This window comes from Molossus molossus, unplaced genomic scaffold (assembly GCF_014108415.1).
Source record: "Molossus molossus isolate mMolMol1 unplaced genomic scaffold, mMolMol1.p scaffold_m16_p_20, whole genome shotgun sequence".
In the NCBI taxonomy this organism is placed as follows: domain Eukaryota; kingdom Metazoa; phylum Chordata; class Mammalia; order Chiroptera; family Molossidae; genus Molossus; species Molossus molossus.
The window spans coordinates 24,923,227-24,945,519 of NW_023425356.1; the positions used below are offsets into that span (position 1 = coordinate 24,923,227).

The 22,293-nt window shown below is 47.9% G+C and overlaps 2 protein-coding genes and 1 pseudogene across 9 annotated transcripts in view; 1 reads left to right on the forward strand and 2 right to left on the reverse strand.

The window, feature by feature from the left end:
- Positions 1 to 3,764, reverse strand: part of ARHGEF2 (Rho/Rac guanine nucleotide exchange factor 2) — a 51,252-nt gene extending 47,488 nt beyond the window's left edge. Inside the window, exons 1-2 of one of the 7 annotated variants that reach the window (XM_036272133.1) lie at positions 3,491 to 3,764; positions 1,997 to 2,094 (exon numbers count right to left, since the gene is read on the reverse strand). In XM_036272133.1, the coding sequence (XP_036128026.1) occupies positions 1,997 to 2,094; positions 3,491 to 3,747 (355 nt within the window). In that variant the 5' untranslated portion in view covers positions 3,748 to 3,764. Of the gene's footprint in view, positions 1 to 1,976; positions 2,095 to 3,490 lie in introns of those variants that run through there. The other 6 variants (XM_036272132.1, XM_036272134.1, XM_036272135.1 and 3 more) reach the window with 6 other exon arrangements.
- An 8,811-nt stretch (positions 3,765 to 12,575) lies between these two features.
- SSR2 (signal sequence receptor subunit 2) lies at positions 12,576 to 21,550 on the reverse strand. Of its 2 annotated transcripts, none has more exons than XM_036272417.1 (6): positions 21,493 to 21,550; positions 20,648 to 20,802; positions 19,405 to 19,503; positions 18,257 to 18,365; positions 14,063 to 14,140; positions 12,576 to 13,136 (listed from the first exon to the last, which is right to left on the reverse strand). In XM_036272417.1, exons 2-6 carry the CDS (start codon positions 20,800 to 20,802, stop codon positions 13,026 to 13,028), a joined length of 552 nt encoding a protein of 183 aa, XP_036128310.1. In that variant the 5' UTR covers positions 21,493 to 21,550; the 3' UTR covers positions 12,576 to 13,025. The 2 variants fall into 2 exon arrangements, with proteins under 2 accessions (XP_036128310.1, XP_036128311.1); XM_036272418.1 differs by having other exon boundaries at positions 21,422 to 21,532.
- Positions 15,058 to 15,724, forward strand: LOC118637593 (annotated as a pseudogene).
- Positions 21,551 to 22,293: the final 743 nt, after the last annotated feature.

A 22,293-nucleotide genomic window follows, 5' to 3' on the forward strand; every position in this document is an offset into this window, starting at 1 on the left:
TTCTCTCTCTCTCTTCCCCCCTCTCTCCTTCCCACTCTGTCTGAAGATAAATGCAAAAATGTCTTTGGGTGAGGATAAAAAAAAAAAAAAAAAGTAAATGAGGTCCTGGCTGGTGTAGCTCAGAGGTTAGAGCACTGGCATGTAGACTAAAGGGTTGCAGGTTTGACCTGGCCTGGCTGGAGGTCATGAGGGAGGCAACCAGTTCATGTGTCTCTCACATAGATGTTTCTCTCTCTTTCTCCTCCCTCTTTTTCTCTCCCTCTCCCTTCTTCCTTTCCACTCTATCTAAAAAGCAATGGGAAAATATCCTTGAGTGAGGATTAACAAATAATGATAATAATAATAAGTGAATGATAAAGAAAATTCAAGACAGTGATTACCTTTAGTGGGAGCCAAGGGAATAAGACAAGAAGATATAAGTAAAGATAAATGTATTAGTGATGTTCTAGCTCTTGAGATGGGTGGTTGATTTAGATGGGCATTCATTTTTACATATTATATTTAAAAGATAAATGAAAAATACAATTGAGAGTATTAGCAACTGTAGCAAACTGGAGAGCACAGGTCCCATTTAAGGACATCTGAATTTTTAAAAGTGTAAGCACCATGCTGGCCAAACAAAATAAATTTTGGAGCGAGACTTGGCTCATAGGCCCTCAGTCTGCAAGCCCCAGTCTAGTTTGAAGAGTCTCAGACTTCTGGTCTGTGGACTTTGGTGGAGAACGTATATGCACTTGCTACTGCAAGAAGAAACCACAAACCCAAACATATAGACAAGAAAAAATCTAAGGGGACTGCTTAAAGATTAGATGGAGAGGGGAGGGGAATCAGAGCAGGAAGGCAGAGAAAAACACTACAGAAAAGAGAAAGAAGAAAACATATAGTACCAAATTAGGAGGGAAGTGGGCAGGGGAAGAGAAAGGCAGAAGAAAGGGGAAACAGTATGAAGGAAGGAAGAAGAAAAGAGGGAAAAGAAATTGTTATTTCTCATGCTTGTTGTGTGTGCCAGCCTCTGTACTGGGCACTTTGACAACTTTTTTTCATCTAAGAATCACAACTTTAAAAGATTGTTTTTATTATCCTGACTTTCAGAAAGATGAAATAAATTGTTCAGCTGGTAAATGAAGGACCTAGGAGTCAGTTTTATTCTGAAATTTCTACCATACCACATTGAAATGGGGGTAAGGAAGACATGCAGAGATGCCAATAGAGAAAAGTGGGTGAGGGGTAAGATGGCCCCCTGCTCCCCTGATAGACTGTAACATGTAACAGCCCTTTCTCTCAGCCTCTCTCCCAAACCACAGGCACCCGGAAAATTAGGCTGGGATTGGTTCCCCTGGTCAGCTACAGGAAGAGCTGGAAGGGATACAGCCTTTTAGTCACCAGGCTTGAGACATTTCTGTGTATCAAGGAACTCTTAGCTGGCCGACCAAGTGATGTCTCTAAAACTCCGGTGTATCGTCAGTGGTCTCTGGGTCCTGGTTTGAGATGCCCCAGTTGTGTTCCCTTAAGTCAGAAGGCTGGGCAATCTCTTTATTTCGTATTTAATAATCCTCTGATTATCTTGCTAAAGAACTATTGTCTTTCAGGATACCAGATGCCTAGTCTTATCCCACAAATAATAAGTTCAACTTCAAATCTGAGAAGTGGTTATAACAATTAGGGGTACAGGGGCCTTCTAATGAGAGAGGAACAGAGATTCCCACATCAACACAGAGACACAGAGCCAGAAAGGAAGGAACAGAGAGTCTTAGAGAAAAGAGACAGAAGCAGGAGACCAAGAGTGGGGGCTCAGCATGCAGATCCAGGGAGCAGACAGAGGGGTATAGACAATAGATTCAGATTCAGTCAGATGGAGTCAGCACAGAGAAACCCAGCAGCTGGCAGAAGAAAAGAGGCACAGAGTGGTGGCTGGAAAAGCAGGGGGGCAGGAAGGGGAGGAGGCGGGGGCTCCCTGGGGATTGGTCAGTCCATACCACACTGGAAGGTTGGCCACCTTGGTGCTGCAGTTCCAGAAATGTGTCCAGGTCCTCTTGGCTCTGCAGTAAGGGAGCCTCCTGGGGGCCCATGCATCCCAGTGGCTGCACTTTGCTCCTGAAACACACATTGCCACCACTGCCCCCTGTATCCAGTGGCCAGTGACGAGCACAAGGGAGGAACACTGCCTAAGCCTAGCCCTGTTGCTTGCCCCCAGCCCAGCCCTTCCTGTTGGCATAGGCACAGCCCACACTCAAACTGGCCTCCCTCCCTTTTGAGCTGTGCTTTGGCAGGGCTGTAGAGCTGGCTGCAGGCAAGGGTGGCCCCTGGTGGTCAAAAGCCAGTACTACTCTCTAAAAGAAAGCCAGTGTTTAGGGGGAGGCAAAGAGCAAGCTGAATTCTCATTCCTTGCCTGCTTTTTAAAGACAATTTTTGTTGCTACTTAGATAAATTGTGTGCTCTTCTCTTTCTACCCTGAGGACATAATTAATGCCTGATAGTGAAAGATAACACCTGGAAGATCTGAGATACAGTTGGCACCACATAAGGGGTACCCAGGGCATCTCTGCCTTCAACAGGCTGCTCTTAGGAAGGTGCCATGAGCCCTGTGGGCAAGGCTTCTCACTCAAGTTCTGGCTCAAGCCAGATCATGGACAAGGCACAGGGTCCTCTCCCCTCATTCGTTCAGCCAGCCCCGCTCAAGAGCTAGAAGAGATTGGTCTACTCACCAGAGCTAAGGGAACTTGTGCAAGGGGGTCGTTGCCAAAGCAGAGAGACAGGGCCTTTCCATCGCTAGCAGGCCCTCTCAGTGACTACCCACACTGAACTCTTCATGCTGACCCCTGGGCCTTCTCTTTCTGACTTCCTCTGTCTTTGGGGAAGTGGTCAGGGATTTTCCAGGATGGGGGAAGAGATGGGTCCCTCTCTTCTGATCTGCCAAGCACATGCAGTCCTCAGAGCAGGGGCCACTCTTCCCCCATCACAGGGTTGCACTATGTTGCCCAAGACATCTTGGGGCTGCCTCAGTCTGGAACCAGCAAGTAGGCAGCCATTTGGGAAAGGGGCCAGTTCAGTGCCCCAACCTTGGGACCACTTTGCTCGAGAAAACTCCCACAGTTCTCTGGTCCACAGTTTCCTCATCTGTAACGTGAGGACACAGGACCATATGATCCCTGAGTCCCTTCTAGCACTGTATGGTTCTCTGAAATCCAAAGTAGGAGGTAGAAGCAACAAGACCCAAGTGTCCTGCTACTCACCCCAACTCCATACCTCCCCGTCTCTATTCCCACCCCTACCTGTCTTTGAGACCAGGTAGAAAGAAGGAGCTAGAAACACCAGGGAGAGCCACATCTTGAAAGGCATTGTCCGTCTTCCTCAAGGCTCACCACAGGCCTGGGTTCTAAGCCTCCAAGGAAGGAACTAGGGACCCAGGTCTCTTTAACTCCTGTCATTCCTTTCAAACCAGGTCTAAGACGGAAGGGAAGTAGGGACAGGAGGCTCCCTGTGGATTTACCTGCTCAGTTGATCCTGATGCTCCCCGTCTGGCCCCCAACTGTGTCTTTTGAAGGGGTCGTAACTGTGACTATGGGCACGGAAAGCCGCTGATCTTCGGAGGGGTACAGCATGGAAGCCATCTCTTTCCTTTTTTTCCTCCTCCTCCTCTTCCTCCTGCTGCTCCCTGGATTCGACCACAGACAGGCAGCAGGGAGTGTGGTCTTGGGGCACCAGGTCTCCACCTGTGAGGGGCACCTCTGGGACGTCTCTGTTCATGGAAGGCACACGCAGGCCAGTCTGAGTCAAGAAGACAGAGAAAGGTGAGCAGAGTTCCAGAACTCTGGAACCTTGGAACTAGAAAGGTGTCACAGTCAGACAGCCCTAGAGCATTGAGTCACCCCTCCCTTTACTGAGGCACAGAATTGGAGAATGGTTGGCTCAGGATCCCAACAGGAATTAACAACAGAGCCAAGTTCAGGACTTAGGTTTTCTGACTCCCAGTTAGTGTTCTTTCCAGTTCATAATGGCATCCTCAGTCACTCATTACTATTCCATTTAGTGAACACCTATGTGGCAGAAAACCAAGCCAAGCAAAGAAAAATAGATATTGTTCCTGTCCTCAAAGAATTCAGTCTAGCGAGTGACATGTATGCATATGGACATGTGTGCATGTGTGCATATAGACAAAAACACAAATCACAAATGACTAACTGGCCAGAGTATGTGCCAAATGCCACAAGAGAAGTTTCAACAAAAGGTTTTGTGCTATCAAAGGAATGAGTGCATATAACCAGTTGGAGGACTGAAAAAAATGGAAACAGAAGGAAGTAGATAGCTTTTGAGATGGTCCTGGAGGGGTGGAGTGGTTAGGATCTGGCCAAGTTGGAGAGGGAGGAGTCTAGGCAGATAAAGCAATATGGAGAAAAGGTTCGTGAGGGAGCAAGTTTTATGATTTCTTCTAAGACTGGTCATATGGGGGGTAAAAAAAAGCATTATGACTCCCACGGAGCAGAGAGAAAAGTTCCAACATCAATCACACAGCAGTTCCTTCTCTCTCCCAAGTGGGCGTTGTTCTCACTGCACAACACTTCTGGCTGCCACCAGGGCTTGCCTCATGTGTCTCAGAGATAAGAACCCTCAGGTGCTCTTAAAGTTGAAAATGATAAGCCCATTCCAGGAAGAAGTACCAAATACCAGAGTATCAAGGTGGTGAAGGAGAAGGGAGGGACCTCACATTTACTGCATACCTTTGAACACTTCGCTTCCAGTCTCTCTATACCTTCTGCTAGAATGAGTCTCCCAGGCTCCCCTTCTCCTGGGACCACCCCCGGCTACTGAGGTATTGGAGTACCCAGGAGGACCAGGAAGCGGTGAGTCAGAAAAGTGCCTCCTCCCAGGTTTTCTGTGAGGGTGTCAAGCCTACTCCAAGTTATCTGATTACCCCACCCAGGTTGTTGAAAAATTGTTCCTCCGACAATTTTTAAAGACATTTTTTTAAACATGTTTTCATTTATTTGTGAGGGAGAGAAAGGGAGAGGGAGAGAGAGATAGAAACATTGATGAAAGAGAAACATTGATGAAAGAGAAACATTGCTTGGTCACCCTGGGGATCAAGCCCGCAATCAGGGCCCTGGCTGGGAATTGAACTGGTGACCTCTTGGGGCATGGGTTGACGCTCAACCATCTGAGCCACGTCAGCAGGGCTCCGTCAACAGTTTTCACTTCAGCCTGGTCACTGCCCCACACTCCCGGGACTGCCGAGAAGGAGCGCCTGCCTGTCTACCACAGGGGAGGAAGGAGCCCTGCTCAGGCCGCTGCCCTGATGGGTGGGACTGAGGATGAAAAAGGAGAGGCCTAGGAACTCCTGTGCCCATCCATGATCATGACAATTGAAAGCAACGTAGAGGGCACCCTTCAGCAGCACCGGGAGAGGGACCTCTCTCCTTGTCTACAGACCTGGGCCTCCAGCCATCTGATGCGCTGCTGCAGACAGGATGGGCAGATCTACGGGGAGCAGGACAGAGCCTGAGGGCCAGGGCACAGTCCCTGCCAACCAGTGGTTTCCAAAGCTAAGATTTGGGAGTGAGGGGGTTTCACAAAAAGTACTGTGAGAAGCAGGAGTGGAGGGAAGAGTAGGAGCTGGAGGTGCTCACTAGGAAGAGAGGAATGGGGACTGGGAACAGGACAGACATTGAGGAGCACTGTGGGCACTGCGAGAATCTGGGTCTGGCATTCAGTGACCTCCCGAAAGAGGAAACAGTGCTTGAGGTACCCCCTGTACCCAGGCTCTCTCTGCTATCCTTGTCCCACTTCTGCCCGCAAGGCTGGGTCTGGCAAGATTAATGAAATGCAGTGAACTCCTTTCCTTCCATTCAGGAGATGCCATCTGCCGGAGGTGGTACCCTACCAATCTGGCCTGGTGGACGGACAGATCTGAGCCTGAGATCTTTACATCCTGAGACTCTCACCCTTCTTCCCCCATCTCAGAACAACTGGTTTCTGACCTCTTCTGAAGGATCTAAGCTTCTTCCAGAATCTCTGTCATTTCTTCATGGTTTCTGCCCTCTGGAAAATGGAATCCATAGTTCCTTCTCCTTCATATCTTCATTCCATTTCTCAGAAAGGTTTTCCTGGATACTAAATTCCACCCGTCCCTGCTATACTGTCAACAATTTTATTCTATCCCTCAAAGAGATAAGGTTTTCTCAACCCCCTCCCAGAGATATTCCCTACTCCAATTTCTGAAATTCAATCTGGGATCTCCATGGCTGTGTTTGCTTCCCTTCTCTTCATTTTCTGTTGTTGTTAATCTTCACCTGAGGATCTTTTTTTCCCATTGGTTCTTAGAGAGTGTGGAAGGGAGGAAGAGAGGAAGGGAGAGGGGGAGAGGGAGAGAGGAAGAGAGGGGCGAGCAATGTGAGAGAGACACATGGACTGGTTGTCTCTCACATGCGCCCCAACAGGGGCTGGGGATCGAACCTGCAACCCAGGTACGTGCCTTTGACTGGAAATCAAACCTGAAACACTTCAGTCTGTGGGCGACGTTCTAACCACTGAGACAAATTGGCCAGGGCCCCCCTCTTCTTCTATTGGCTGTCTCCCAGCCCCCCCAGCCTCCTGAGCTTAGGAAATGGTTCAAGGGAGCCACCAGGGCTGAGTCTCACACAAAGGCTTTATTTAGCTTCCGGATGTGATCACATCATGACACATCATTGCTTCTGCTGATCAGGGAGATAGGAGACGCTGAAATAGGTATGGGATCAGAAGCCTGAGGTGGGGGCAGGGAGGAAAGCAAGAAGGGCTCTAAGGGTCTCCAAATCTTAGAAAGGAGGAAAAAGAGATCAAAGAAAGACATCAAGGCTCACTGCACACCAACCAGTCAGTAGAGACATTGAAAACCCCAACATACCTATTTCGTAAATAGCCTCTGGAGCCTACAGAAGGAGAAAGTTAACCCATGAGTGCCTACATCATCTCTGAGATCCTCACCATTTCTTAAAATACATCATTATTCCTATTTGCCATTTGAAGAAACAGGCAACACAGAAGGGTAAAGTAACCTGCTCAAGGTCACAGGGCTATAGGAGGCAGAGCTGAGTTTTCAAAGCAAATCCATCACAGGGCCAGAGTTCTTTCTGAAACCAGAAGAGACATAACCAAAGAGAGCAAGTGGCTAGCTATGAAAGAGATCTGGAAATACTGCTATTCATCACCTCCCATTCTCACCCCACCCTCACCCCAGCCAAAGAAAAGAAGAAACTTCTAAAGAAATTAGATGGGGGCTCCAAAGTTAAATCGGTCCTTTCTACTGCCTCCATTATCTTAGAAATTTGAATGAGGTCTGGGAGGCTTCCTGGGTCTCAGGTCCTAAATATCCTGGAGGGGGGCAATAATGTGGAAGTCCCAAAGATCCTAGGCCTGGGGAGACAGGGTCATAGAAAACCCTTTGATTGCTCAAAATTAAACCTACCTGCTTCTTCTCCTGTCGAAAGTAAACCATTAATTCAATAGTGTCTGCAAAGAGGGCTAAAGCAGGGTTTCTCTCAGCCGCAGATAAAGAAGGCCATGGTAACCACAGTTTCTTCCCACCCTGCCAGCCCAGGACACCCCATTCTATGGCAGGTCACAGCACCCGAGTCTCTGATATCTCCCCTCCTCCCTCTAATTTGGTCACATCATTACTTTATTTCTCAGTGTGAGACACATGAAATTTAGACATGTGTTGAAGACCGGTGTCCTGGGACTCACTCTCCTTTGACTTTGCTGTCAATTGCCAAAAACCAAAGGAAAGGCAAAGGATATAGAGAGAGAAGATTCATTCATTCAGGTGTCAGGCAGGGAGAAGAGGACCCAGAAGGATCTATCCACAAATACAATGGTGGGACAAGTGTACCAGCTCTTAGTGGGACAGGGCTAAGTACAAGCAAAAGCCATCTGCCCATATCAGCTTCCAGGCTGACTTCTGAGCGGCACACACCTGCTACCAGGGCCCACAGGGCAGAGCAATTGATTTTATCGTTACTACTTAATTCCTAAATTCAAAGCTAGCAGTCAGGCAGCCCCAACCCCCTGACCTAACCACACCTCCTTCTACTAAGTCAGCAATCAGGCATCTCAAACCACCACCCTAAATAACCCCCACCTCTTTAATAAACTAGGCTGACAAATCAGTCAGGAATTTTGCTGCTTTGGGCTTTCAAGTGTGACCACTTTTTTTTTTTTTTTAATTGGTTTGCAAACCAAACTTAGGTTTGCAAAATCACCTTCTAATCTTTCTGCTGGGCCTTAATGATTATTGGGAGCCAGGGTAGCCCATGCCATCTGGGGGCTATGGAAGAGAGAGTGAGACCAACCAATCCTCTCCTACCTCCTCCTGCCAGTTTCTTGGCATGTGTTATGGGTACTGTGCCAGAAAGGTGGGGCATGAGAGGGTCTGAGGTTCAGAGGGACACACCTGAGAAGACTTTGGCCACTGTGTCCCAGGAAATTAACCCATCAAATCCCAGGAGACAGCTTAAAGTAGTGGGCAGAGTAAGGAACCCCTAATCTGATATATGGGATAATCTAGAATCAGAAAGTCCCTGGCTCCAGGTTTGAGTAGGGGGTCTTTTAAACCTCACAACCCTCAGGGATAAAGGAACAATGTTAGACACTAGAGGAAGGAGACCCTAAATAAATGAGAATATCAAGGTTTTGAAATCCCACCAGATTATGAAGATTAAAAATGTGCATAAGAATTAGGCATCACTTGTCACCCAAGTAGTTAAGTGTTAACTGTTGGCCATTATTGTGGTTTCCTATTTATGTGTGTGGGAACTAAATGCAGGGAGCTGGTAGAGAAGCTACAAACTGTTCCTCTTCTTCCTGGGATGCAGGGGGGCTTAAAAATCTCTGTTTCTGGGGGAATGCCCATTTATAAGGTAAGGACCCAAGGAAAGGAAGAGGGAAACTCACCAAACTTGGGAGATATCCCAAAGATGGGGGACCAGGTCCTGCCCTCAGCCGGTGACTTCAATATAGGAAAAAGTCCTGCTTCAGGTAGCCCCTCTAAGAATCCAGCCCAGCACCTTAATGGAAGTGCCGCTCTCTTGGTCCTTTTAAAAGAAGAGCTCATGATCCAGAAGTTTGCATAGGAGACAGGGGCATCGCGTCCAGTCCAGACCAGCTGCTGCCTCTTCAATTACTCTAGCACTTCCCACCCCACCCACCCGCCCTAGACAGCGCTATAGGCAGACCTTTAACCCCTTGGGTGCCATTGCTGGTCCCTAGGATTCCTGAATCTCCCATCTTCAACATTCCCTGGACAAAGGGCAGCCACCAGATTTCAGCTTCATGTGGAAACAGGAAGAGGAAATCAAGCTGGGGTCATCTTGAGGGGAAAGTATATGGGAACCTGACATCCTAGGAAACCTTCACCTTCCCTCCAGTGGGGACAGGGGGAAGCTAAGGGGAGAAAGAAGACAGCTCAGGGAAAGACTTACAGCTGGAAACGTACTTAACAGCGAGATCCTATTTGGGTCAAGGAGGCCCTTTGCCCTCTTCTCAAATTTGGCTTCAAAACTGCTTGTTGGTTCCTTTAAAAGGCAGGTTATAGAGAAGGTAGAGGAGGAAAGATTGTATTTTCTGTGATAAAGGGAGGAGCCTTAACAGGGGCAGCTACATCTGAGGGCCCTCCCATCAGCCCACAGGAACCTGGTGACCAGGCGGCTGGGCTGAGCATACACAGGGCTCTCCCTCCCTCCCGCTGTGTTGTGGATACCAGGCTACCAGGCGCAGGGTATCTCCCCTGCTCCCCACCCCCTTCCTTGATAGCAGCTGGAGGGGACTGACTCACCCTCACTTCTTCCCTGGGGCAGAGGACAGCGTGGGCAGGCACTGGGCTTTCTGAGGTAACATGGGACTCTGTTGGAGTTGGAAAACCTGAGCTGGCTCCGCCAACTCACTAGCTATGGGGCCTTGGAGAAGTAACCTATTAGCCTTGTTTCTTCCTCTGTAAAATGGGGGTGTTAAATGAGACATGTGCAAATATTAACATTAAAACACCAGGACCATACTGGTTATTCAATGAATAAGCTAGCTGCCACTTTGTGTGTGACCTTGCATAAACCACTTCACCCTGTGCTTTTCCTGATCCATTAATTAAGAGGGTTAATGTATGTGATCCATGGTCTATGCTTGCTCTAAAATTCTTACTCTGAATGAAAGGAAGAGGCCAGTTGTTACCAGATGTGGAAACTGTGCACCGTTTCCTACCTGGCTGGGCCCCCAAAAACATGATGGGTGTCAGGAGTAGCTTCTCACTTCACAAGAACACAGGGGAAACACCTGCCTCACTGTACAGGTATGGGGTTCTCAGAAATCCTCTAATTAAACAATCTCATGATCGTTCAGAAGAGCACACAGGCTCCGGCATGATTTAGGCGAGGTCAGCCAGCACGTGGTGGGTGGGGGCAGGGGACCCCCAGCCCTGCTGCCGGTCTGCTCAGTGCCGGCTCCACCACTCTGAGCCGCTACAGTACTCCAGTTTCTTGGAAATTCTTACACCTGTTTCCCATTGACTTCCTTCAGGTAGAGTCCCCAAACCTATGTGAAGGTGGAAATCTAGGCACCTGGTTCCTCCGGGTACCAGGGCTGGGTGTGTGGGTGAGCAGGTGCCAGCTGAAAGTTTGGGCGACGTGGGAGGAACAGAGGGCTGCCTTCCAGCGTGGGATCTGGAACATGTTGGCAGCCGGGTTACTCTCTGTATTGCCTTTTAGAGAGGAATCCCTCAGTTTTGGTACCCAGCCTCCAGGAAGGATGTGGGACCAGGGCTTACTTTCCCTCTCCCATGCAGACCTGCAAGCAATCTGGAGATCAGGGTTCCCACCTTCTTAGGGCGGTTTCCATTAGCGCAAAGGACTGCGGTCTGGCGCTCCTCCTCCCATTCAGTTACTTGAAGAAGTTACCAGGATTCAATCATAAAGCCAACTATTCCAGCTAAGTCTGTCTACAGATTTTAGAGGCTCTTGTATTCTTCAAGCCCACTACTTTCAGAGGCTCAAATCCCATCCCAACTCCAGTGGAAGTGGATCTCTTCAGAGAAGAAGTATTGGTTTGGGCCCTTTTTGAGGTGCCCCGGATACTAACTGCCTTCACAATGCTTTTGTTATCTGCCAGCCCCCCGCCCCCAACCCTAGTCTCCTTCATTCTAACAAGGGCCAGGACACAGTGCTGATTTCTCCAAGGAAAGGTAAAGACTGCCCTGAGTTGACACGGAGGAAGAGAGCTCTTCTGTCACCTTCCTGAAGTGTATCCTGTCCTCTAAAGCAAAACATCTCCTCCTACAGGTTAACTCATTCTATTGTTTTCAGTGGAGACCACACAGATGAAGTGTGCTCCCTCCTCCAAAGACTAGTATTTCCTAGTCCTAGAGAGTAAGATAATACAGATCAAACTAGCTCCCTTTTACTTCCCTACACTGTTCTCAACCTCAAGCTTCTGACCCATGCTTTCTCCCCCATTCTCCTGTGCAAGTCCCAGGTCTCCACCAGGAACACAATGACAACAGCAAATATGTCCTCCTTGCCCCCTCACCTGGCCAGTCCTGGGGTGTTCGAGCCGCAGCCCGTAAAGGAGGGAAGTGAGCTGGTGGAGGGCTACTCCGTTTGGAGTCTCCCGTTGTCTCCATGTCCTTTTCATCCTTCCTGGGGCCCAGTCTCCACTGCTGGGCAGAGGAAACGTTAAACCGGTTGGGCAGCACGCCCCCTACCCCTCCTTCCCCAACAGAATCTAAACTGGGAAACTTGGTGGCAGGAACAAGGAACAAAGCGGGTGTTTGTTGGGCTTCTCCCCTGCCTGGGAGGCTGTTCCCGGACCACGGCATTCCTGGGTTGGACAGAGTCAGCTCAGTGGCTTCTCCCCACTGCTGCTGCAGCAAAAACACTGCCTGTCCACTGGCCGTGCTTAGGGCACGCAGGGCATCCAGGTGCTTCTGCCTGGCCAGAGCTCAAAGCAGAGGCATTAAAAGTAAATTCAAGCTCAAGGAAAGCCAGTTCTTAAACAGAGGAAGGACTAGAATCAGGTGTAAGTGATAGCTTTTCAAGCAGTCAGTAAATAAATCAGACCAGAAAGTCTCCCCAGCACGAGAACAGCTTCCCCACACGCTCCTTGAGCTGTGGAGAGGAGCTAACAGTCAAGAAAGTTTAAGGGAGTATGTGGTGACTGATGATAATAGAGAGGGAACTAAGAGATGGAAGCAAAGGTGCTTAAAAGGGGACAGAGCTCTGGCTGGTATGGCTCAGCGGTAGTGTCAGCCTGCGGACGAGTCACGGGTTTGATTCTGGCCAAGGGCATGCACCTTGGTTGCAATTCGTCCCGGCTCTGGTTGGGGTCATGTGGGAGGCAATCAATTGATGTTTCTCTCTCTCCCTCCCACTCTATATGAAGATAAATAGAAAAATATTCTCAAGTGAGAATTAAAAAAAAAAAAAAAAAGTGTGGTGGGGGACATATCTCCATGGGAATAGGACCCACAACCCCCACAGCAATGCAGAACTTCAGCTCACTGCCCAGGAGCCTCGGCTCTTGGGCCTGAGCTCCAACAACCTGCCCTCACCCAGCTGATGAGAAAGTGAACAAGTCAGTGTGGCATTTATTTTTATTAGAAAACCCATTTGGTAAGCACTTTCCTAACCAAGAACAGGGACTAGGAAGCCTCCAAGAGTCCCACAGCTTTCATGTTATCTTCTATCCTCTTCTGAGGGGGGAGAGCAGGAGATGGGGGTGGTGTCATGCAGTCTCCAAATGCCCCCTCCTGCACCCCTGAGAGAGTTCACACTGCCAGCAATATACTCCATGGCACCTCCAGGCTCAAGGCATCCTTGCTTGTATGGCTTCACGAGGGAACCAAGGAGGCTCTCATAGACTCCTAGGCCTAGTCCTTCACTCTGGTTGAGAGCAGGGCAGGATCCAGGAGAAGATGGCCAAGGGCGAGGAGAGGAGACTGCATTTGAGATACCATTTGGAGTCTGGAAAGCACCTGGATTTTTGGGAAGGGAGGGCTGCGACAACCCTACTCAGTTCTTCTTGGTTTTGGGAGTGTCATATTTCCTCTTGCTGGAGTACCACAACAGCAGGGGGACCCCAATGGAGGGCAGAGTCATGACCCCGAAGGCAGCCCAGTCCAGCTGTGGAAGACAACAAAGGCCTTGCTTAGAAATATGGAGTAGGGCACAGGAGGACCAGGAAGGAGGGTCCAATGAGAAAGGGAGCAGCCCAGCCTGTACTTTAAGTGGAACCTTGACTGGAAGGCCCCTCTCAGACCACTCCTGATAGAGAATGGCTCTCTGAAGACTAATCTATTTTTCAAGCTGTGAAGCCAAAGCCTCACCTGACCCAGCCCAAACTGGAAGTAAAGCTTTTCTCTTTCAGACAATCTTTGAGGACGAAGATGGCAGGTATTGCCCTGAGAGTTAAGCCTCCTGTGATCTAACCCCACTTTGTCTCCAACCCCTCCCCATAACGCTGCCTCAGTCTGCCCTCCAGCCTCTCTAGACTTACCATACCTGGACTAAACCACGCCCTTTCTCACTCTGAGCTGCTCCCTCTTCCCCAGTGACTTGTTAGGAGCCCCTAAGATCTTGATGAAAGGGACTGTCTTGGTCACCATTATTTCCCAAAGCAAAGTACCAAAATATCATGAGGGACTTTATAATTATCCACTGAATGAATGAGTTCCGTCATTCAGTACTTTACATAAATCTTCAAAAAATTCTCTCTTACACTAGACCACAGCTAAGTTCACACTTCACCTTCCCAATGCTCTATGAACTCTTTGAATCTAAGCAGATATTCTTTTTAAATCTCAAAATAGACTCAGAACCCCAAGATGGGGCTCTACTCATGGCTGAGTAGAGAAAAAGGGCAGTTTTATGGTACTAACAATTATGATTTCATAACCAAAAATCTCTAATCATGGTTAAATTAAGATATTTGATGGCTGTATAAGACCAAAAAACAGATATGGCAAAACCAACCAATTACATATTCTAAGGAGGTTAAGAGGTCCCAAAATCAAAAGGGTGGTTTCATCCCAGACAACACTGCAGCTTACAAAGTGAGGTGAGAATCTCCTGTCAAACTCCCGCTGAGCCAGGATTCCTCCCTGTCCAGGTGCACTGGTAAAGCCAATCTGAAAACAAAATAGAAGGGCATTAAGGCAAGCCCCACACTTTCTCTTTGGAAAATGGCAGTCCCAATCAACCCAGTTCTAAGCGTTAGATTCTTAGAGTTTCGAGAGGAGGAAAAGCTTTTGAACTGGAGTTGGGTGATTCCGACTGTGTTGTAAAGAGGGGTAAATTAGGAGCCAGGAGACAGGAGAAACACATGATGAGCATTTACTGAACCAATAAGCCAGGTATGCAGCTGAAATGCAAACCATATCCTTCTATCTTAGTCTCAGACTCTGGAAAGAGTTGCTCACCACCACTGGCCCCTCTGCAGGGCCAAGTATGTAACAGAATGCCTTGCCCTTGCCAATCATTTCCTTCTTCCTCCAGTGGAAATACTCTTCTATACCTTAGAGTGCCATAAGGCTCAAATGAAAGGAGAATTCTGAAAAGTATAAAGCCCTACCCAAATGTACATTACCACAGGGGGGCTGAGTCTGGCCCACATTCCTCTGTCTTGGAGAGGAGGCCAAGACTCTGGAGCACACTGCAAACAACTTTGTTCTAAAGTGGCAGCTGGGCACTCGGTTTTGTGTCTTTTAACCCATCAATTACCAGGTAGAACCAAAGAATCCGAAAGTTGATTCTTCATTTATTTATTTATTTTTAATTTTTTTTTTTTTTTGAGGAGCTGCCAAACTGCTTTCCCAAAAAGGCAGCAGCATTTTCTGTTCTCATCAGCTGTGTTTTAGCATTCTATTTTCTCATGTCCTTGCCAACGTGTTAGTCTTTTATTTTTTATTATAGTCATCACAGTGGGTATGAAATACTATCTTACTATGTTTTATTGTTTGATTTTAAATCCTCACCCGAGGACATGCTAAGATAGAAGAAGGAGGGAGGGAGAAAGAGAGAGGGATAGAGAAAGGAAGAAACATCAATGGGGTGTTCCTGTCCCCAGCGCTCCCTTCTCTTTTCTGGAACCCACGCCACGTGTGCCACTCAGGTGGCGGCTGCCGTGGCCCAGCGCTCCGTGTACGCATTCTCTGCGCGCCGCCTGGCCGGCGGGGAGACCGTGAACCTGGGCTCCCTGCGGGACAAGGTGCTGCTCACTGAGACCGTGGCCTCGCTCTGAGGCACAACAGTCCGGAAATGACCATATGAATGACCTGCAGCAGCGCCTTGGACTTCGGGGCCTGGCCGGTGCTCGGCTTCCCGTGCAACCAGTTTGGGTATCAGGAAAACGCCAAGAACGAAGAGAACCTGAATTCCCCCAATATGTCAGACCTGGTGGCGGGTTTGGGCCCCACTTCACGCTCTGCGAGAAGTGCGAGATGTACGAGATAAACCGCGCACATGCACACCCGCTCTGTCTGCCTGCGGGAGGCTCTGTCTGCCCCCAGTGATGCAGCCACTGCAGTCACCAGGGACTCCAAGTTCATCACCTGGTCTCCAATATGCCGCAACGACTCTCCTGAAATTTCAAGAAGTTCCTGGTGGGCCCAGACGGACGGCATAGCTGTGCGCAGGAACAGCCGCCGCTTTCCAACCATTGACATCGAGCCCGACAGGAAGCCCTGCTGACCACGGGGCCCAGCAGTACCTAGGGTGCCCCTCCTAGCCCTCCTGCTTGGCAGTCACAGCGCTGCCCTCTGAGGGGTTTATTTATGATGGTGTTTCCTCTAAACCTGCACGGAGAGATGCCTGATGTCCAGGAAAATCCCTCCAGATGGGCCCTGGTGCTGTCCATCCCAGCCTCCCCTCCCACACCATGGCTTTTCACAGTAAACTGTCCGGTGTCAGAAAAAAAAAAAAAAGGAAGAAAGAAAGAAAGAAAAGAAACATGGTTGCCTTCTGCATGCTCCCTGAGTGGAATGGGGATCAAAGCCACAACCCAGGCATGTGCCCTGACCAGGAACTGAACTGATGACCTTTCAGTGCACAGGCCAATGCTCAACCACCTGAGCTCCTCTGGCTGGGCTATTTTTAATTTTTTTCAATTACAATTTACATTAAATATTATTTGTATTAGTTTCAGGTGTAGTGCATAGTGGTTAGACAATCATATATTTTACAACGTGTTCCCCCCAACCCCGCTGGTGTGGCTCAGTGGTTGAACATTGACCCATGCACTAAGAGGTCAGGGCACATGCCCAGATTGTGGGCCAAATCCCCAGTGGGAGGCATGCAGGAGGTGGCCAATTGATATTCTCTCTCATGGGTGTTTCCATCCCTCCCTCTCCTTTCCTCTCTCTCTAAAATCAGTAAAGAAAAAAAAGAAAAAAAAAAGACAAAGTGTTCCCCCTGATATTTCCAGTACTCACCTGGCACCATAGCTAGTTATTACAATATTATTCACTGTATTCCCTATGTTGTACTTTACATCCCCATGATTATTTCTAAAATTGATTCAGAAAGTAGAAATGACACAAGATGTGAAAATGTAATGAGGATTACAAAAATATGGTTCCGCCCTGGCCGGTTTGGCTCAGCGGTTAGAGCGTCAGCCTGCGGTCCACAGAGACCCGGGTTCGGTTCCCGCTAAGGGCATGTACCTTAGCTGCAGTTTGTCCCCGGCCCTGGTTGGGTCGTGTGGGTGGCGGCCACTCGATGTGTCCCTTTCACATCGATGTTTCTCTCTCTTCCTCTCTCTCCTTCCCACTCTATCTGAGTAAAAAATGGAAAAATGTCCTCGGGTGAGGATAAAAAAAAAAAAAAAAAATATGGTTCCACGTAGTTTATAAAAAAATAAAATTCAGCCCTGGCCAGTTTGGCTCAGCGGTTAGAGCGTTGGCCTGTGGTCCACAGAGACCCGGGTTTGGTTCCTGCTAAGGGCATGCACCTTGGTTGCAGTTTGTCCCTGGCCCTGGTTGGGTGGTGCGGGTGGCAACCACTTGATGTGTCCCTTTCATGTCGATGTTTCTCTCTCTCTCTCTTCCTCTCTCTCCCTTCCACTCTATCTGAACAAAAAAACAATAAAATGTCCTCAGGTGAGGATAAAAAAATAAAAAAAAAAAAATAAAATTCAGAACGTACATTGAATGTTAGAGAATCTTGGATTTCTTTTGGTTCTATAATTGACTCTGTTCAAAGTCCCTTCTCTACTGTGTACTTGCTAAATAGCCGACAGCCCATCTGTATGGTCCTGGGCTTTTATAAATTCATGACCTAACCTTTTTGAGGGCTGAGACAGTGTCTTAATCTTCTTGGTATTCACTAGACTCTGGCACATTGTAGGGGCTCAATAGATGTCCGTTGACCTTAACATCAATCAATTAAAGATTGTTTACTACTATGTTTTTATTAAAGTCCCTGGCTTCAAGGAGTTTAAATTAAATTGGGAGGTGGGGATGGGGGAAAGACCTACACAGAAGAAAGAGAACTACTGAAGACAGTAAATATTTAAATGTTCAAGGGACATACAACGTAAGAGCTATAGATGTTTAGTGGCAATCAATGAATGTTTATTGAAAGGATGAGCAGGAAAGAGCAATGTGAGTTGTAAAAGCAGAAGACAGAAACAAGGACTTGCAGCTCAAAGCTCATTCTTGAGGGTTCGGATAATGAAGTGGAGGAGAGAGTACTTCAAACAGAGAACAAAGGCAACATGGAAAGAATGGCACTGAGAGAAGGGCATGCAGGAAGGAACATGGCCTAACTAGGATGGAGGGTCTTTGTGGGTCGAGTGGGAGAGAAAGCTGGAGAGGCAGAGGACAGAGGGACTACTGGAGGGTACGCAATGAGAGGCAGAAAAGATTGACCTTGATGTGATAAGCAGGAGCGTCCTGAGCAAGGGAAAGACAGAGAAAGAGTGAAGATGGGGAGTAATCTGACAGTGGCATTGAAGAGGAATGGGAAGGACAAGGACAGCAATAAACTAGGCAGTAATGACACATTCCAGATCAAAAGCCAAGCAGAAGGAATGAAGAGGAAAGGAATGCTACAGCACTCCTCTCCCATCCATTTCAATTGCTTTATTCTGGAACTTCACAATTTGAAACATACTTCCTGAGGACAACATTCCAAGTTTCTGGTCCTTCTTATCTTTCTCAGAATTTAGTGGCTACTTTGAAAATTTTCTGCAAGAGTTTTCAAAGGCAGATTTGAGCCCCATCCAGCTAAGGGTTTGGGCAACTCACCACAACGAGACCGTCCTCCTGGGCCAGATAAGTAACAGTTGCTGAGGTGAAATTGAAATAACCAGCCTTGAGAGGGCGCAGGACAACAGTATGGGAGACGTTGCTAGCGCTGGCCCAAGAGTTAAGGAAGGGAAAAAGATAAAGCTGAAGTTGTAATAACCTTTCAACTTGTAGACTAAATGCACCATTCACAAAAAATGTTGCCAAAATGTGGTGATTTCATACTTGTAATAATCTGCAAGAATAATAAACATACACTTTTTTGTAAGCCTAAAATATTATAATGTGATGTCTTTTTAGCCAAGTTTTAAGTCTATAATGTATTCAGTATCAAGGTTTTTGAAGTAAACCTTCAAAGCAATATATGTTATGGATGAAAATTAGTCACTTAAGCGCACAGAAAATCTTTCATTGACTATAACTGAAGGAAGTTCTTGAAAGTACAAAATAAAAACAAACAGCCCTAGATGGTTTGGCTTAGCAGTTAGAACATCAGCCAGTGGACCAAAGGGTCTTGGGTTTGATTCTGGTCAAGGGCACGTACCTGGGTTGTAGTTGGATCCCCAGCCCCAGTTGCGGTCATGCGGGAGGCTGCCAATCAATGTGTCTCTTTCACATCGATGTTTCTCTCTCTCTCTCTCTCTCCCTTCCTCTATCTAAAAAAAAAAATTTGTAATCAATGGAAAGTATCCTTGGGTGAGGATGAGCAAACAAAACAAAACAAAAAAACAAAAAACTATAAAGAGAACACATTAACCCTCATCAGAAAATTTAAACATACTATAATTCACAAAGGAAAAAAGCTGGTAGATCAGAATAAGAGACTCATTGACTAAGAGTCTTTGAAAGTTCACCCAGGTCCTCCACATTAGCATGCAAATGAATTTCTTTTAAAAGCACCTTACTCATCTTTGCTGGGCCACAAACTTTTAAGTGTCCTCCTCTTCCCCATAAAGTATGTTTTAGAACCTCAGGTCTACCCTGAATCACACTCACACAACTGTCACCACTATCTCTTACCCCATCTCATTCAGAGAGATGACAGAAGAATGACCATGCACACCTGGACTGTTTGAAGTGACCCTACTGCTTTGCTGGCAACACTGCCCCCCATCGCTAGTCTTCATCACCCATTGTCAAGAGGATACGGGGCAATCCGGTCCCATTTGACGTTGAGCATTCCAGAGACAATTCCAAAGTCTTCTGGAGGGAAGGAATCATCAGATAATTCCACATCTAATGCAGCACTAGAAAACAGGAGCAACAAAAAAGGTTTGGAAGTCATGGATATGAAAATTAAAGCAAAGAGCAATCAAATCTGCCTGCTTGTCCTAAAGATTCAGAACTACAAAAGACACACATGACTCACATAGAAAGTAATTTGGGTTTGTTGCACTGAAGGATCCAGGTCAAGCACTGGATTCTATGGCTCAGAGGCACCCAATTACTCATGTATCTAGGAAGAAATGCGCCCAAACCCATTCTCACCTCTATTTCAACATGTGTGTGTGCACGTTGGGGAGTGGGGGTAGGGTGGAGGAAGATGCATATGGAAAATCAAATTAAAGAGAACGAGATAAAAAAAAGTGCACGCCTCATGTGGCTCAGTGGTTGAGTGTCCACCTGTGCACCAAGAGGTTGCCAGTTCAATTCCAGGTCAGGACACATGCCCAGGTGCAGGAGGCAGCTCACTGATGTTTCTTTCTTTTTTTGTTTTTGTTTTTTATCCTCACCGGAGGACATTTTTCCATTTTTTGTTCAGATAGAGTGGGAGGGAGGGAGAGGAAGAGAGAGAGAGAGAGAAACATCAACGTGAAAGGGACACATCGAGTGGCTGCCACCCGCACGACCAGGGCCGGGGACAAACTGCAACCGAGGTATGCACCCCTAGTGGGAACTGAACCCGGGTCTCTCTGGACCGCAGGCCGACGCTCTAACCGCTGAGCCAAGCTGGCCAGAGCTGATGTTTCTTTCTTTCTCTGCCTCTCCCTTCCTCTCTTTCTAAAAATCAATAAAAACATTTAAAATAAATAAATAAAGGCAACAAAAATGCATATAGACTAATGAAACAAAGGAAACTGAATCGCGAAACCCCTGAGATAACAAAGGATCATACATTTTATGCCTTCTCATTTTTCTTTCCCCATTTCACAATTCTTGTTTCTTCCCCACTCTAAAAATCTTCCAATTCAAAAATGTGGAAGATAGTTTCTTGTAGTTTTGATAAGAATGTCCTCCTCTTCCACAATCAGGTCCAGCAGTATATTCATTCACTCATGATATCTGTACCTGGAGGTCTCCCAAAGAGAAATCACTACTGGTCCCTGCTCCCAGCTGGGAAATCTAAGAAGCCTGAAAAAGGCCCAACCTGTAGCTCCAGAGCCTACTTACCTTGAGCCAACGTTGTAGATGTTGTACTGTAAGGTCAGGTCTCTCCCCTCCACGGCATATCTGTTCAGCAGTGATTTGGACGCCAAAAGCCTGGCTCCGTCCTCTGCTTGAGTGACAGCAAATAGAGCCAACACCACAAATACCAGAAGCCTCATCTGTGGAGAAAGGCAAAGTGAGCAGTCAACCCAAGCATGTAAGGAAAATCACCCAAATTCCTGACAGTTCTCCATGACAATGTCTATCAGAGCTCTTTGGTCTTATCAAAGCAGCATCCCGTTTCACAGAGCAGTCTGTAAACCGCTGGAACTGGCTACTCGCGACTGTCCTACCATCTCCGCCCTGCAAGCCCTCTGAAAATCGGTCTAAGCACCAGCATATCCGCTACCCTCTTTCTGCCGGGGCCCGGGGTGCTCCCCAACGAGTAGGGTTTTTTGAGACGACACCATGTGGCTAGAACAGGGCTATGGGTGGTGCCCGATTTCTGACCTCAGTCCAGCAGCACCCTCCAGCTTTCCTTTACACAGCAGTCCCCCTCGGCCTCTGCCTCCCGGAACGCTGCCCTCTCCTCCACCGCCGAGCTCCACTGAGACCCCACCGCGCGCTCGCAGGGTCCCACACACCCTGCAGCCCACCCTCCATCCTTCCCCATCCTCACCCCACATCCCTCTGTGTGTCCCTCCCGGGACTCAGACCGCTCTGCCCCCTCCCTCGCGTTCACCAAGATTACACGTCCTCCCGCAGCAAGCCCTCTCCCCTGCCCCTCCCCCAGCTAACCCTCGGCCGCCGGGTGTCGTGCAGACAGGAGCCTCTCCTCCCTCGGGCTCGCACTCCAGCTCAGGACTCACCGTGCGCACCACGACAGCTTTTCGGAGGGGGTAGAGGGATGCACCAACACCGGAAGAGAGCGTCAGCACCCGAAAGACCGGACGTAAGCTTTGGCCGGAAACTCGGTGCTCCACCCGATGTCTTCTGGGAGTTGTAGTTCTTGGGCAAGCCCCACCTTTCCCTTTGTAGTGCCCGCGGACCTCGGAGGCGGGAGGCACCTCAGAAAAGATGGTCAGTTTGTGCGTCCTCCATGCTTTTATTATTCTGCCCTGTTCAGTGGCTTTTCAAGCTGGCTTGCCCTTACTGTGTGTGACCAGCACACCTAGAGACTTTGATTATACAGCTAGAATGTCGAGTGTACTGTCGAACTAGGAATTAGAGAAAAGCTATTTCTCTCGGGGTTACCGGCATTCTCATTCTAGGCAAGACACCTAGTCATCTTCTACATCCAGTAAGTCACCAAGCCCTGAGCTTTATTTAGAAGCCCTCTGAGGTGCTAAGAAAGTAAGTCCTTTCTTCTCCAGTCCCACTATAACCACTTTAGTTCATACTCATTACTGTATGCTGCTTTTACTGCAGTAGTTCCCCTATCTTAGGTCTTTCCCTGCACTTACCAATAAGCTATCAGACAAACTTCCCCTAGTACTTTTTTTTTTTTTTTAATTTCTCACCCGGGGATATATTTCTACTTATTATCAGATAGAGTAGGTGGGAGGGAGAGAGACAGAGAAAAACATTGATGTGGCATAGAGCCATATCAACTGGTTGCCTCCCGCATGACCCCCCCCCCCCAGGGCCAGGGACGAACCCCAACCAAGGTA

Excerpts from the sequence above, each read along its gene's own strand:
- SSR2 (XM_036272417.1), bottom strand. The coding sequence starts at position 20,802 with ATGAGGCTTCTGGTATTTGTGGTGTTGGCTCTATTTGCTGTCACTCAA. Across the intron at positions 18,366-19,404 it reads AAATGGGACCGGATTGCCCC|CGCTAGCAACGTCTCCCATA; the intron begins GTATCCTCTTGA and ends CTCTTGGGCCAG. Across the intron at positions 14,141-18,256 it reads AGGAGGACGGTCTCGTTGTG|ATTGGCTTTACCAGTGCACC; the intron begins GTGAGTTGCCCA and ends TTTTGTTTTCAG.